We start from the raw sequence: 14,256 nt of genomic DNA, 5'->3' as shown, positions 1-14,256 counted from the left end.
AGGAATGACTGAGGATGCAGCTTCTGTTACAGCATGAGTCAGTACCTGTTGATCATATCATCCAGCTTGGCTAGGTCAGTGTGAGGGAAGGCGGGCTCCTCCTCTTCCAGCTGAGGGGGCACGTCCCCCTGGGCCTGCTCATCTGGTGGGCTCACTGGAGAGTTCTCATTAGATGAGTTAGGAGATGATGTCTAGAAAAATCACAGACAATCAGAATTACTAAATGCATCATTGGTCTTTGTGGATGAAAAAAAAACAACCAAAATGTGACTGTGTTAATTTAACAGACCATGTGTAACAAACATAACAGACTTACAATTCAAAGAGACAATGACAGTTAATGATTGATTCAGTATTTTAGAACTTACAGATTAAATAAAAACATCATTCGTGGTGTGAAGGGGGACATTTTTTACAATTTCACAATGTCACAGATGGAAATACTTAATTAGATGTTCATTTTGTTTAAGTATTTAATATTTTTCTGATTGCATTCTTTACTGATAATCCTTATACATTTTTTGAAGAGATTATAATTCAGTGGTTACAGAAATCCAATATTTCTTGTGGTCATAAACAGAGAAATAACTTTCTACTGATTTCTTACTCGTTGTGGAGATGAAAATGTAAGATTGTATGTATGGAAGGAGCAAAGTTGTTATCAAAATCATATTATGTCATCCTTATGATTTTATTCCTGGTGATCTGTCTCTTTTTCATTATTCTAATGCCGTCACTGCATCCATTAAACCAGGGGTTCCAAAAGTGTGGTTTCGGGACCCCCTGGGGGTCGTGAGATGTCTTCCAGAATATATATTTTTTAAGTTATCTAAAAAAAAAAACTATTATTATTTATTCTTGTTTATTTACTCTGTTTTCGTATGTTTATCTTCCTTTTGGTTTGTACTGTTGATTATTATTATTTCTTTATTATTATTGTATTTTTTTGTATTTATTTATCTTTTCTTCTCTTTGTTGGTTTTGTATTACTTGCATTTTTTTCAGTATTTCTTTCTTCACCACAAGTTGGCAAATTCTATACAACAAAAAAAGTTGATGACAAATAGTCAATTTGTACCCATTTAAAGTAAAAATATCGACAAAAATAGTAGCTAAACTTGAAATAAATCCTTGAAAATATAAAATGTAATGAGTTTTCTGCCTTTCTTTATTGCCAGATGACTCCTAAGTTTAGGGTTAGTGAACAGTTAATTATCAAAAGCATCAGTAGCAGCAGGTTAATTCATAATGGCACAGGAAACACAGACACATGCTCATATAGGTAGGCTAAATTTCTACAGACCAGCTAAATGAAGTTGCATTAAACCCCTTAGAGGGACAGTGGGGGCCGCAAGACTTTGTCAGCTATATTTTGGGGGTCACGGGCTGAAAAGTTTGGGAACCCCTGTATTAAACCACCTGGCCTTCTTCAGCAATCTTTTTTTTGTCCATCCCCCCCCCCTCCTAAATATGACTGATCCATCAATAAAAAAGGAAAAGCTTTAAACAGCATTGCTTCATTTCCAACATGACTGGGCAAAGAGTTCAAATGCAATCTCCAACCAAAAGCTTCATTTTGTGTTGAAATGCTGAAAGGCATGAAAGCTCTGGCTGTAATATCAATGACTCTCACTGTCGTATCATTAGCTGAACCTGCAGGGTGCTGTTTATTTAATTTGTGCGCTTGTGTGGTCACTCGCTAACAAGGCTGCACAATTGCAGAGTTTTAATGGAGCACAATGGGGCATTTTAGATCAGCGGTGTATGCAGAGCAAAGCGAACAATGGATCAGAGATGGGGCTGTTTTTGTGTGTCTGATTCCAAGCTATTAAAATAAAGGCCCAACATTGGATGCAGCAGTCTGCATCACTTCACCCCTCCCAGAGTTATAACATTTGTCTCAGTTTTCTTCCATACATTAACATAAATATGTTTCAAAGTAATGTTTAAAGACCGATAAGTGGCTTCAGATTCAGGCAATTTTGGTGAAAGTGGATTGAGATAGAATGTAATGATGATCGATCACATGTCAACTACTTTGAACTCTGCCTCCTGGACTTTAAAACGGCGAGCTCTCTGGGTGTTTTTAAACTTATGGGGTCTAGTTGGCCATTTTTGACTCATTTTGATTTTACTTTTATATTTCCCCTTATAAACAGTTTACCTTACCTTGTTAGGTGTCATTATTTTCAGCACAACCCCACAAGTATGACTATGCCATTATTTTTTCATTTTGACATAAAGTATTAATAAACTACACCTAAAATCACACAAAAAACATAAGATCTGAATAGAAAAAAGTTTGATTTTTAACTGTGAAAACCAAAAACATGTTTTATGAACCATTTTTAAAACATAGAATGCAAATATAGCTTCTAAATTAAAAAATAAATATGTTCAAATTTAGTAAACAACAAAGATATTTACAACTCTTGACATTACATGAAGGCAATTCCTCAGTGAAGATCTTCATTCTCAATATCAGTCCATTTTTTCTGTTTCCCCAAATCCCTGTTTTTTTGCAGCATTTTTATTTGTGTTGGTGCAGATGGTTCTGACTGTGTCAGTGGCCAAAAACAAAATAAAAAGATCTTTAGGACTTAACTTAAGACTAACCTTTTTAATATGGCTTTTAATTGGAGTAATTTATTTTTAGCCCTAGACTGCATTATTACTTGTATTACTGTTATAACCATTGTTTTAGTATCATTTTTGATTTATTCTATTTCTATTCTATCTCATTATTTCTTAAGTATTTTATTTTTTTCTGGCATTCACATTACTTTATTTAATTGATTTTTTTTATTTTTTATTTTTTTATTTTTTAAGTATTTCATATCACATTCCTCTATCTTGTTTTAGCCTTGTATCATTTTATCTGTTGCTGTTGTCTTCTGTCTCTTATTTTGTGATGCACTTTGCGCGGCATGCTTGAATGTATGAAAGGTGCTATATAAATAAAAATTAGTTGAGTTTAGAAACTGTTCGGATAGAGTTCGGTAAGAGAGCGTTTAGTTTAGCTGCTCCTACTGCTTGGAATACACTCCAGAAGGACTTGAAATTGTCTGATTTTATTTCACTTGACGCCTAAAAGAAAGACAGACCACAGAACCGTGCCTGTGTTTTTAAAAAAAAATGCTTTTGTGTTCACGAATTGCACGGTATTTGCAAATTAGTTGCACTTTTAAATTATTGATTGTACCTACACACTGTTTTTACATATGCTCCATTCTATTGAACTGTACTAGTTATTTTGAAGTGTGCTGCTGACCTCTTAGCCAGGTCCCCCTTGTAAAAGAGGTCTTGGTCTCAATGGGTTCTCATCTGGTTAAATAAAGGTTAAATAAAAAAAAGAAAATAATTTTTTTTTTAGCATAATTTCTTATTTATATTCCATCTTCTTTTTTCTTCTTCCTTTTTCAAATTATTCGATTTTTTTTTCTGGTATTTATTTGATTAGATTTAATTGATTTATTTTATTTTAATTTATTGTATTTTATATTCATATCACATCTCTCTCTCTCGTTTTAGCCTTGTATCATTTTACCTGTTGCTGTTGTTTTCTGTCTCTGTTCTTTTGGGCTGCATGCTTGATTGTTTGAAAGGTGCTATAGAAATAAAAATAAGTTGAGTTGAGAAACTAGATATCTCTGGGTTGTGGAGAAAAGCAGACATCTGAGGAGGTCATCTTTGGTTTAAAGAGACACTAGTCTTTCATGTCTGATTTCTTTTTAAGTGGGTCAAACAACTTATTGATTAATCAGGAGATAAAACAGAGCTTAGACAAGTGAAATATTTCTTAGTTGGGACCTTTGTTTCAGACTCAAGAACAACTTTCTAACCCACAAAAACCAGAGCTCAACCTAAATGCTTTCACATACGTTGAAAGCATATATGTTTCTATGGTGATGTATACCAATTTAGAGGCAAAGACACTTCTTATATGGGGGTCAGATGTCTTTTGTTCTGGTCACTAAGTGCACGTGCGTGTTATATAAAGCAGCAGGTGTCTCTCCTGAAAGGCCTTTGAACAAAGCCATTCAAGTCATAATACTCATAGTATTTGGCACATGGAGCAATGCGCTTTTCATCCTTATCTGCCGAGAGGAAACAAAAAGTAAGAGCTGACATGGTTGTGTTAGAAGTGTAACCGTGTTAGTGCGTGGGTGTATTGTTGTTAAGCGGCTGTGAAATAGAAAATTTCAGAAGGAAAAAGTAGAAAAATTCTGAATTTTCTAAATGTGAGTTCAAGGCAAGCAGCAATGTTATCGTCCCCTTCTTTATGTGTTCTCCACATCTAACAAGTGTGTATGAACATCAGTGGTGTTGTGAGCAGCTGTGTGTGAGAGAGAGAGAGTAAAAAAAAGGGATACACACAGTCGGGAGAGATGCACAACTGAGAAATATGAAATGTGGGGGAGTGTGGTGAAGGCTCCTTCTGCTTGGCTGACCTACATAGGCAGCTTGCCTCTCACGTCTCACCACGGCTCATCTCTAACCAACACAGGCCCTCGCATGCACACGCACAGAGATAGACACACACACACATCCTTTATCCATCACTCAGGAGGCTCTGTTCATTGATGCCTCGCCTTCACTCTCTTTCTCCCTCTTTTCCGCTCCCTCCTCCCCTCTCTCTTTTCTGCCGCTCATGGCATCAGTGTGTGGTTAGGTACAAGCAAATCCTGTTCAGAACCTGTACTGCAATGTCTGCTAACACTACTACTCCGTCTTAATCACAGGTTGGTTAAATTACATGTGTGCAGCGTCTGAAAAAGGCGCCTTTAGAAACAAAACAAGAAACAGAGAGCAGGCTGACAGCACAGAAGCTGGACAAGAGAGATAATCAGAAATAACATAACATATTGGATATTGTGTTGGACGACAGAGGTGTAACTTTGAGTAGTAATTGAGCAGAGGTTGCTGACCTGGTTCTGTGGCAGAGGGGGTTGGCTCTGAGCATCAGGTGCCTGGCCCTGGCCCTGACTGTCATTGCCCCCCACCGGAGAGCCACGCGTGGTGGCCGTCATGCTCGCCACAGGGCAGATCTTGGCAATCTTGGCCTCTTAGGGAGCGCTGGCCAGGAGGGAAATCACAGCCACCTCAGCTGTAGAGCAGAGGGAAGAGAGCCCGGACACACGAGAGAGGGACACAAGCACCTGGAGATCTGGATGTGCCGCTGAGACCATTGCATAACCTGGAGCAGGGGAGAGGGGGTACAGGGTCATGGTTATCAACAGGCTGGTACAGTAACTTGTAACACACGAAATGATGCATCAATGAAAGAAAGATTCTTCCACAAAGAGAAGGAGAGACCTTGAATCCAGCACACCTCAGGTCATTCTCTTCCTTTTGATTATTAGCTGTGTAAGTTAGGTTTTTGAATCTTCTGCTAAATTAAAATACATTTTCTTTTAGGTTATGTTAGTAGTTATTCACTAACCAAGACCCAAGAGGGGTCTGATACCAGTATGGGAGATGCCTTAGATACAGCCTACAATGAAGGATCAGGTTTTGGAGAGTACGCCCATCTTTGTATTGATCCAATGCCAAGTTTCCCACTAACATGTGTCACCAAAAAGGTCTCCTTCTTCTCTAAAAGAGGAGTAACAGTTTTGAGTTGGAGGATCGGATTACGGGTGCTGGTTTAGCTCAGTTGGTAGAGCAGACGCCCCGTGTACAGAGGCTACAGTCCTCACCACACTGGTCACAGGATCAACTCTCAGTCCACACATGATTTGGCGCTTGCCATACCTCTCTCTCTCTCTCTCTCTCTCTCTCTCTCTCTCTCTCCACATTTCCTGTCACTCTCATAGTCTGTACAAATAATGGACGTAGTATCCTTGATGTCACCCATCTGTTTCTGAAGCGCTGTTTTGAAGCCAATTGGCGGAGGCAGCCATATTGGAAATGCTGAACTCAACCAAACTTAGTGTGAGGTAAAGAGGCGGGGTTTGAGCCTCCTAGCCAACAGCTACAGTGTTCCCGCCTGTCAGTCAAGTCACGGCCAAATTCCACCAGATTCGTTTTCGATCCGTCATGGCACCGGTATCTGACAGGTTTCTATTCTAGATACGCAAGACTTCCATTTGTGCCGGATGCTGGAGAACGACGCATCAATTCAGCACAGTGCAGATGGAGCAGGACAGGAAGTCAGGCACCAAAACAAAATGAAAACATCCAGTTAATTTTCAGAATAAAACACTATGTGTTATCGTTAGATCGTTTTTAACTTAACTATGACGACAAGATCTCATTTTGAATGGAGCCAGGTCAGAGGTTTTCAGAGGACCATAAAGACAACATGGATGAGGAGAGGAGGAGGATTATCCTTGATTCAGTGATTGCCGCAGGAAAGCCTCGGTCACATGACTCCAGCTGTCCGGCGGTTCTGAAAACGCAACCAGGTGGGTGTTGACGGACGAGAGAGCACAGAGCCGCACCGCAGCAGATCAGAGACAGACCGGACACAGATCTGGTGGAAGTCTTGTGTCAGTCATGTCCTTAAATGGGCAAAACTCTTAACCTTAATATCTTTTGAACCGTTAGGAAAAAATTCACGCCCTGTACCGAAGCGTTTTTGAACCAAGCTGTAAACATGTTTATTAATGCTGCAAACATTGTCTTTTCTGAATGGGTGTGTATGTGGTTTCTGGCGTTTCTGCAGCCAGCCTCAAGCGGACTCTCGATGAACTGCAGTTTATAACACTTCCGCATGGGCTTCATATTATGAGACTAGAGGTTGCTGCTTGGTCACTCTCTCAAGCTGCCCTATCTAATAAAGGCTACAAAGCCAGAGTAATGTCCGTCTTTAACAGAGAAAGGATATGAAGGGAGGCTGGGAGCTGAGATTGTGGTCTACTTGATTTGAAGATGAGATTATTTGAGTGTTCCCCTGGAAATTAAAACCCGAAAACACAATGGATTAGGACGTTTCGGCCTTAAAAATGAATCTCTGAAAGTCAGCTGTACATGAGTGCTGTAACTACCAGTTCATCTAGCCTTTCAGTAATATTAGCGCCCCCATCCTGATTGCATCTCATGTCGTACTGACGTTTTTGTCACAGCAGCTGTAAAACTGGATTACATGATTTCGGCTTTTGGACAACCCTTGAGACATACCAACCCCTGATGCCCCCTGAAAATCCAAGTTCCAGTTCTACTCTGAAAATCTGTTGAATCATGCTAACAAAGGGCCCTAATCACTCCCCATGAATAAGCAGCCAGAGGATATGACCTGCCTGAATCCATTTCAAGTCAACAACAGCATCTCAAATCTGTTCAAGGGGAGACGTGAACACACAGCCTCAGGAGAGGATGGTAATGAAAGGCGAAAGAGCATCTGCGACGGACTGTGGAATGTTTTCATAATTTTGATAGTTCTTCTAACCGGGGTATTTAAAAAAGACTTACTTAAATTCATGTTATCAAATTCCTATTACTGTCCATGTCTCTTTACAAGCTATGTGCTACTTTGTAAGGAGCTAAAGAGGTATAATTAACATCTTTATAACCTTGGAGCAGAAGTTTAATACTCACACTTTATCAGGATACCTTAGTCGTCTTTTCAGATTCTCTTTAGTCAAACTGGTCGTTGTTTAAGTTACTCTTTTAATTGCTGGGACTGGGGAAAACAATACTTCTGCTTCTTTCGAAAACATGAGCGATAGGATTATCAGAGTGTTCTCAAACCGACTTTATCTGGAGGTAAAACCTGTAATGCGGGTAATATTTCCTCACTGCGGAGGAAACCGTGTAAACTTTAAACTGCAGTTAGTAGGGCAGGTCAAAGATTAGCCAGGAAGCTGGCCTATAAATTGCAAAAGAGATCACACGGACTACTTGAGTGGGTGAAATGTAATTATTACCGATATGACTAATGGACGAGAAGAACATGCAACACAGCTTGTGCAAAACTAGGAATGTCCTTTGAATGACACAGGCACGGAAGAATCTTATGAACCGTAAATACTTGAGCTAAATTAAATATTTTTCAGTTTCATTTCTCTGCATTCATCATAGTTATGGTGGTCCTTTTTCAGCATTTAAAGAAGTCTGAATGTCTGTTGGAAAACAAACTACATTAGTAAATATTAAGAAGGCAAACATTAGTCGAAAGCTACTTCAAAGTCACCAGATAGATAATAAACAGCATCATTTAAGGTAACCAGTGCCACACCTTTCAGTCTTCCTGACATTTAGATGACTGTTATGCCCAAATATTTTGGTTTAGAGTCAATTCTGTGTCTGTTCTCTTCTCGATTCACTTCAGGTTATATCAGTTTAACAGAAGCAAGAAACAATACCTGTGATCAAAGTATGTGAGGGGCAGAGTGTCAAAGGGAGAGGAGTAAGGCTTATTGGTGTCAAAAGACAAAACTAGAAAGAAAATGAAACATTCGATGTGTTTGTAAGAACACAAACGCCTCGGTGAAGTCGACACTCACGCGATCAGTTGTGTCTTCTGTTCAGAGAAACAGAACATTACCGGATAAACAACATGACTGGAAAGTAGGGATGGGTACAAATACTGGAGTACTTGGGTACTCGCCTTTGACCCCATTATTCCAGTAGCATTTTGTTACTCACGCACCTGGCAACATAACTTGAACTCATACAGCGTTACATGTGTGACCATGCGCTTTTTGTTTTTGCCGAACTGAATATACGAGGTAGGAAAATAATTAACAGGATATAAACGTATGCCTTCTCCAGCTTTAGTACACACCGAGCAAGATTTCAGCAGAAACAACTGTTTTACAGCAGCTACGGCAACTCTTGAGGAACATATTATTCCACCGAAAGCGAAAGCACAACAAATACAGAACCGTCTGCGACACCTGTGGCATGTCAGTTAAAAAAAGTGGTGTCTGGAAGTACTTCGAAAAAAACAATGAAGTTTATGTGCAGTGCAAGATATGTGGCGTTAAACTTGCATACCATAGAAATACTAGATCGATGCTTAACCACATGCGCTTAAAGCACAAGGAGAAAACAGTGGAGACAGATAACAGGCAGTCTCGCATCACTCCTTTTGTTCGCCCTGTTAGCACACGTCGTTGCGACGAAACCAGAGCGGAGAAGATTAGCCTTCTAATAACCGAAATGGTAACTGGAGATATGCTCCCGTTACGTTTTGTTGAAGGAGAAGGCTTCAAAGAGCTGATCGCATTTGTCGAGCCGGAGTACAAGCTACCATCACGGAGAAGAAAAGATGGAAAAAGTAATCATTGCAAGTACTCGAGTAGTCGTTCATTAGGTAATTCGAGTAATCGAGTACAAGGATTACTCTGAATTCCCATCCCTTCTGGAAAGTAGGATCAAGTGAATGTCAGATTCACATTTTACACACACATACACAAACACATGCTCATGCTATTAAACTCAACAATAAAACCATCATTAAAAACAATGACTGTTATTTTGCTGTCTATGAGAAGAATGACTACTTCATTAAGGCGTATATCACCAGCTTTACAAGAGTATGCCCTCTCTAGAGTTGATGTTGGTGTACAAATTTGACTTAAAGCTCCTGTTGGTAGTCAGAGAGTAAACATCTGTTCAGAGAGAGAGGGACTTCGAATGTCAACACTATCACTCCCAAGCAGATTTCCTCTGCAACACAGATCGGCGTGTGCAGTCATGATAGTGCTGGAATCATAACCAATCGGAGGACGTGGTAGGGGCCGCCTCTTAACCAATCAGGACAGAGGATTGGAGATTAGCTATGATTGGTCCGTCATAAAGGGAACAAGGGGAATAATAATAACATTGCTTGATACAAAGGCATTGGAAAACGCAGAGATTTCGCAATAGTCTCAAATTACTCCACTTACTGATGAGTACCGATGGGTATTATGACCGTTTCTCCAAACCCAGCAGAAAAAAGTAATGTTTTTTTTACACCATTCCTACCAACAGCAGCTTTAAGTGACCATAAATCTATTTAGTGAGTAGCTGTTGAATTTGTGTGTGATTTGAATAGAGGAAAACAGATGCAACTTAAAATGTCTAAGTGAAACTACATCATTTCCTATTTTACAGGCCTCTAATGACATCTGCTCCAGTATCAGTTGGGCTGCAGCTGTCAATAGATATAGTCCATTTCATTACAGTCATGGGTTGATGCAAATTCCAGTGAGGGTTTTTGGGGCTTACTGAAAACACACACCTTTTATCTGAAGCTACTACAAGTGCAATCACTCCGTAGCTAAAATGATGCTGCAAAAAACACACAATGTTTCACAGACACAGTGAAAGAGTGGCATACAGACATACAGACATTAGCCACCATCATTACAACTTACAAGCGCTATGCTAGGAACAACTGCGGCCTTTTGGACTGAACCGGCTTTAATGTCATTTCAGAAGCATCGTCTGGATGGTGTAATCGGCCATGTAGGAGTACGTGTGAAACCTTACTATATCTTCAAATGCCCACTGACCGGATACATATAAAATACACGGAGACATTACGTAACTACCATTACAAACTAGCGCCGTTAACAGCTGGTGGTTGGTTAGTTAACGCCTGCTGCTGCTGCTGCTAGCTAGCTGCTGCAAGGCGATCCGCCCAGACAGACAGCAGAGCTCCACGGCCTTCTCGTCCAAAGCCCCACTGCACCGAAACACAGGCCTCGATATTCAGTCGGGCCTGACATTACACTTATCCATCAAACCTTTGTCATTTAAAAGACGCGCTTTATAACACATACAGATATGTATTTGTAATTAATATTAACACAAATCAAATATCTGGTTCCTTTGCATTATTGTATCTCAATCTTACAATGAGCCGTGCTAGCTAGCTAACGCAGAGCAATCTGGATAAACAGTTAATGTTAGCCGTTAGCCATCCCTAACGTTTCTGTTTTGACAAGACGTTTGCTCATATGACTCGACATTTAACTACTTCAATAAAAGCAACACTCTGTTTTTAACATTAACATCCCTCAGAAGTCATTTCAGCTGCCAAATAAATGTTAAACCCAGCTTCTACATAACGTCAAATACGATAGTGACAGGGGAGTCGTCTATTTCCTGACATTCAGTGACCTGTGCCGTGTATCGCTAACTTATAACTTGGCAAAAACAAATTGAAAATAAGATAACGACAATCAGGGGGACACAGAATATTAACAGAAATTGATTATTTGTATAAGCAGTCTTAATTGTGTTTGAATTATATGAATTGTGGGGATACAAATATGTTTAAGTTGTAAACATGAGACGGTTAAAGGAAATGTTGCAGTCTGTAGACAGAGCCCAGGACTAGCTTGGAATCAACTAGAGTAAGCTAATCAGACACGTACTAACAAGAGCATGAATTGCAGTTTGATAGCGTTGACATTGTCCAGAATTAAATAGGTAGGAAAGAAAACCCCACAAGTGAGTGAATAACACAAGTAATCCATATGCAGCAGTGTTTGTTACCTTGCATCCACCACCAGCTGACGCTAATACTAGCAGCTAACAATCACCAGGGCTAGTTAGCTAACAACTCACCAGGAATTTGATATGACTTCCCCCTCTATTCACGGGCTACGTCCAGCCTTGAAACGATGGTGTCGTCGTATATTACATAAACGTGACAGTTTGGCAGGACACAAACCTGTTACTAGAAAGATCTAATTCCTACGTTTTTCCTCTGCTTCTGGGTGTTTTTCCTGCGTCACCGGCGCGGTAACAGCCCCCCTAACTCTATCTAGTCCGGTTTCTGGGGCTTGTCACTTCGGTCCCAGCAGTCACTCACAACTTGAATCAGTTCAACATGGCGGAAGCGCAGTCGGACACAAAATGCTGCTCCGTAAAAAACAGGCTGTGAACGACTGCGTGGAGTCCAGCAGTCCGCGTTGTCTTTGGGGCTACTTTGCACCGCAACCGAAATCAGCTCTGCTAACACAACAGCCGCTAAATGGAAAGGGCACAAAACCCCTCTCTATTCTGATAAAGGACTCCGGATCCAGGAGGGATCTGGGATCCGTGCTTTCAGAGAAACCAAGTAAAAAAAGACCTGAACAACCTGGAGCACCTGACTATATCGCCTCCTATCGCACTGGGTGGTCAGATATACAATTAAACATAGTTTCATAAAAATAAAAAATAAAAATTTAACACAAAAAATAAAAAATCACCTCATATCTATATATTTTTTATTATAATATACTTTCATAAGGTTTCTCTACTTTATACATCAATCAAAAAGTGTATGTTACCCAGTTTTATATTTTTACAGACAAACAAGAACACATCTTACAATGACAACCGCTAGAGTCCAATCCAATGTGTTTTGAAATAAGTTATCTTAAAAATAAGTAAACAGTACGGTGGCCCTGAAGTGCAAATCACTACAGCAAATCAGGAAACACTACAGGAAATCAAAAAACACTACAGCAAATCAGAAAACACTACAGCAAATCAGAAAACACAACAGCAAATCAAAAAACACTACAGCAAATCAGAAAACACTACAGCAAATCAGAAAACACCACGGCAAATCAGGAAGCACTACGACAATTCAAAAAACACTACAGCAAATCAGAAAACACTACAGTAAATCAGAAAACACTACGGCAATTCAGGAAGCACAACGGCAACTCAGAAAAAACTACAGCAATTCAGGAAACACCACAGCAAATCAGGAAGCACTACGACAATTCAAAAAACACTACAGCAAATCAGAAAACACTACAGTAAATCAGAAAAAACTACAGCAATTCAGGAAACACAACGGCAAATCAGAAAACACTACGGCAATTCAAAAAACACCACAGCAATTCAGGAAACACTACAGCAAATCAGAAAACACTACAGCAAATCAGGGAACACTACGACAATTCAGAAAACACTACAGCAAATCAGGAAACACAACGACAAATCAGGAAACACTACGGCAATTCAGGAAACACTACAGCAAATCAGAAAACACTACAGCAAATCAGAAAACACTACGACAATTCAGAAAACACTACAGCAAATCAGGAAACACAACGACAAATCAGGAAACACTACAGCAATTCAGGAAACACTACAGCAAATCAGAAAACACTACAGCAAATCAGAAAACACTACGACAATTCAGAAAACACTACAGCAAATCAGGAAACACAACGACAAATCAGGAAACACTACGGCAATTCAGGAAACACTACAGCAAATCAGAAAACACTACAGCAAATCAGAAAACACTACGACAATTCAGAAAACACTACAGCAAATCAGGAAACACAACGACAAATCAGGAAACACTACGGCAATTCAGGAAACACTACGACAAATCAGAAAACACTACAAGAAAATAAGAAAACACTACAAGAAAATAAGAAAACACTACTGCAATTCAGGAAACCTATAGCGGTCTAAGTGCGCGCCCCAGTCCTCGTCACAGCAGTCTCAGGTTCGACTCTTGACCTCTTCCACCTGCTGCATGTCTTCCCCCATTCTCTACCAAGCGGCAACCTCCGGTCTAAAAACATGATTCCAATGAGAAAGTGTTAAAAAATGCAGTTTATCAAATAAACATGTTTACAGCCTGGTACAAAAGATGAGTGTAGTCTGGATAGCTTACTCTCAATCGGCCCACACTGTACAGGGTGAATTTTTTTCTAACGCAGCAATTTCAAAGATATTGAGATTACAAGTCTTCCAATGAGAGGCACAGCTGACTTGATTGACATGCGGGAACACTGTAGCTGCTGGCTAGGAGGCTCAAAGCCCGCCTCTTCAGGTCACACTTGCTAGACAGCAGCAATATGGCTGCCGCCGACGATTGGCCTCAATGCAGCGCTTCAGAAACAGATGGGTTATGTCACGGATACTACGTCCATTATTTTTACAGTCTATGTTCTCTACTCCCCACATTTCCTGTCTCTCTCCAGCTTTCCTATCCAATAAAGGCAATTTAAAACAAACAAACAACATATGTATGACTGTCTGCTAATGGCCTCCGTAGAAATCAAATAGAGAAAAAGTCTAACCATGTTGACCCTTGGTAGAGAGCTTATGGTTGGAAGAGGATGCAAGCAAGGTATGCCACTGACTGGTTGCTCAACATGAAACACCCTTTTATTGAAACTGACTTTTTGACCTCACTTTGTAAAAACGAAGCTATCCTGGTGGTATAATGGACATGTTGTCTAAGCTCCACAAAAAATAACTTCTGTTCCGTTCAATGCAATGTGACAATACTATACACAAAGCATATAAGAGTATAAACACAAAATACTCTTTTGTATACCACGCTACCATCTCCTCAAA

General features: G+C 39.9%; 1 protein-coding gene across 7 annotated transcripts in view; it reads right to left on the bottom strand.

Annotated features, from left to right (window-relative positions):
• The window catches only part of usp9 (ubiquitin specific peptidase 9), a 47,210-nt gene extending 35,254 nt beyond the window's left edge, over window positions 1-11,956 (bottom strand). For 5 of the 7 annotated variants that reach the window (XM_034693573.1, XM_034693575.1, XM_034693576.1 and 2 more), the window contains exons 1-3: window positions 11,506-11,956; window positions 4,929-5,197; window positions 46-191 (exon numbers count right to left, since the gene is read on the bottom strand). In XM_034693573.1, coding sequence (XP_034549464.1) covers window positions 46-191; window positions 4,929-5,030 — 248 coding nt within the window. In that variant the 5' untranslated portion in view covers window positions 5,031-5,197; window positions 11,506-11,956. Of the gene's footprint in view, window positions 1-45; window positions 192-4,928; window positions 5,198-11,433 lie in introns of all 7 variants that reach the window. The other 2 variants (XM_034693574.1, XM_034693578.1) reach the window with 2 other exon arrangements.
• Between the last annotated feature and the right edge of the window lie 2,300 nt (window positions 11,957-14,256).

This window comes from Notolabrus celidotus, chromosome 10 (genome assembly GCF_009762535.1).
Source record: "Notolabrus celidotus isolate fNotCel1 chromosome 10, fNotCel1.pri, whole genome shotgun sequence".
Taxonomy (NCBI): Eukaryota; Metazoa; Chordata; class Actinopteri; order Labriformes; family Labridae; genus Notolabrus; species Notolabrus celidotus.
Note: the sequence above shows the minus strand (reverse complement) of the source record. Positions and strands in the feature narration are given on the sequence as shown.